Source organism: Penaeus chinensis, chromosome 18 (genome assembly GCF_019202785.1).
Source record: "Penaeus chinensis breed Huanghai No. 1 chromosome 18, ASM1920278v2, whole genome shotgun sequence".
In the NCBI taxonomy this organism is placed as follows: domain Eukaryota; kingdom Metazoa; phylum Arthropoda; class Malacostraca; order Decapoda; family Penaeidae; genus Penaeus; species Penaeus chinensis.
In genome coordinates, this window is record NC_061836.1 from 11998173 (window position 1) to 11999685 (window position 1513).

General features: G+C 47.2%; 1 protein-coding gene across 1 annotated transcript in view; it reads right to left on the bottom strand.

The window, feature by feature from the left end:
• The window catches only part of LOC125034606 (multiple PDZ domain protein-like), a 419124-nt gene that overhangs the window by 372623 nt on the left and 44988 nt on the right, over positions 1–1513 (bottom strand). The window contains exon 5 of the mRNA XM_047626507.1: positions 1–4. This exon is cut by the window's left edge and continues 243 nt beyond it. Within this exon, the coding sequence (XP_047482463.1) occupies positions 1–4 (4 nt within the window). The remainder of the gene's footprint in view (positions 5–1513) is intronic.

The window sequence follows — 1513 nt, forward strand, 5'->3', positions numbered from 1 at the left end:
CAACCTGTGGACAAAGGCACAAAAGCATTAATTTAGTCGAAATGCACAAATGGATTTAAACTTTTAACATACGCAGAAAGTAAGTGACTTGTTTTTTATTGCGACATAATTGCTGTAACAGCATTAGCGACGCAGTAACGGCAGCAATATGTAAGTTAGTGCGAGTGTAGGCCCTGCCTCCGATGCAAAAGCATAGGCTCTCTCGTCGTCGTATCGCAAACGACTGAAAACTGGGAAACACAGTTGCAGTCTTTAATCATATGAACACCCATTCTGGCCCAAGCATGCCCTAACATACACGATGGAGATTAACTAAGATCCGATTCTTGTCTCCTTCCCGCCGGGCACTGAGAATCTAATCGATTTTAGCCGCGATAAAAAAAAACAAAAAAAAAAAACAAGTAATACCCCGAAGACCCAGGCAACACTCGCGTCGAGTGTCCGTCAATATGCAAAACGGAAGAGCAAACTCGCTTCATATTTCAGCGACCACGACAGCCAGGGTTGGAGATAAAAGCCAAGAAGCCGATATAGAATACCGGGAAAGTTCTTGGGTACCGGCCAGACGCTAAAGAAAACCGGGCGACAAATACCTGCTCTGGAATCATTAACATCGACTAATACATAAAGTGCTCTTGGTTCCCCTCGCCGTTCCTCCTCATCCACGGGGACCGGCCTCATGCGGTGCTTAATAATTCGAGAAAGTATCCGGGTTCTGCCTGGCACAAGCACTTCACTCATTGGTCTTGCCTCATAAACCGGCGGGGTCGATTTTGATGAAGAGTTCAAAGAAAAACTTTCCTTCCAGATATTTTTGGTCTGCATTACAGGGAGCGGCGTAAAAGTCTACGGATTTGTATAGCCACATTTAACATACTGACCAAGAACGTTTGCTTACGACCTATTGCTCACATTAACCATATAGGCTTTTTTGAATTGAAAATATCCTTTGAAGCCTCGGTTTCTCTCGACTACTAGTCACCAGAAGCCATTATTGATAGCCGTCAGTTTACACCCCCAACCCAGCGCCCCCCACCTCTATTCAATGCAGTAAGCTATCGTCTATCCTCGATATTTGGGAGATTTCGCCCGAATCCGTGATTTCGAAAATTACATCCCGTGGCTGATACTCTCGACTTCTTTCGCCCGTCAATCTTCCCAAACTGTTTCAACTGCCGACGCAAGCTGACTCCGCGCGCCCTGTTCCCCTTCACCCTTGCTCCCCGGCGGCATCTCTCATGGGAACACTTCCCTTCCTCAATCTTCCTCGATCGTCCGGCTTGCCCTCGACTCCTTGCATTCCCTGTGTGCTCGCTCATCCTTTACAAAGACTAGTATCATCTCCCTTTCCCACCTTGTTCTCTTCCTTGAACCTGGTGAGAGAGAGAGAGAGAGAGAGAGAGAGAGAGAGAGAGTGAGAGATGAGAGAGAGAGAGAGAGAGAGAGAGAGAGAGAGAGAGGAGGAGAGAGGAGAGAGATGGAGAGATGAGGAGAGAGGAGAGAGGAGAGAGAG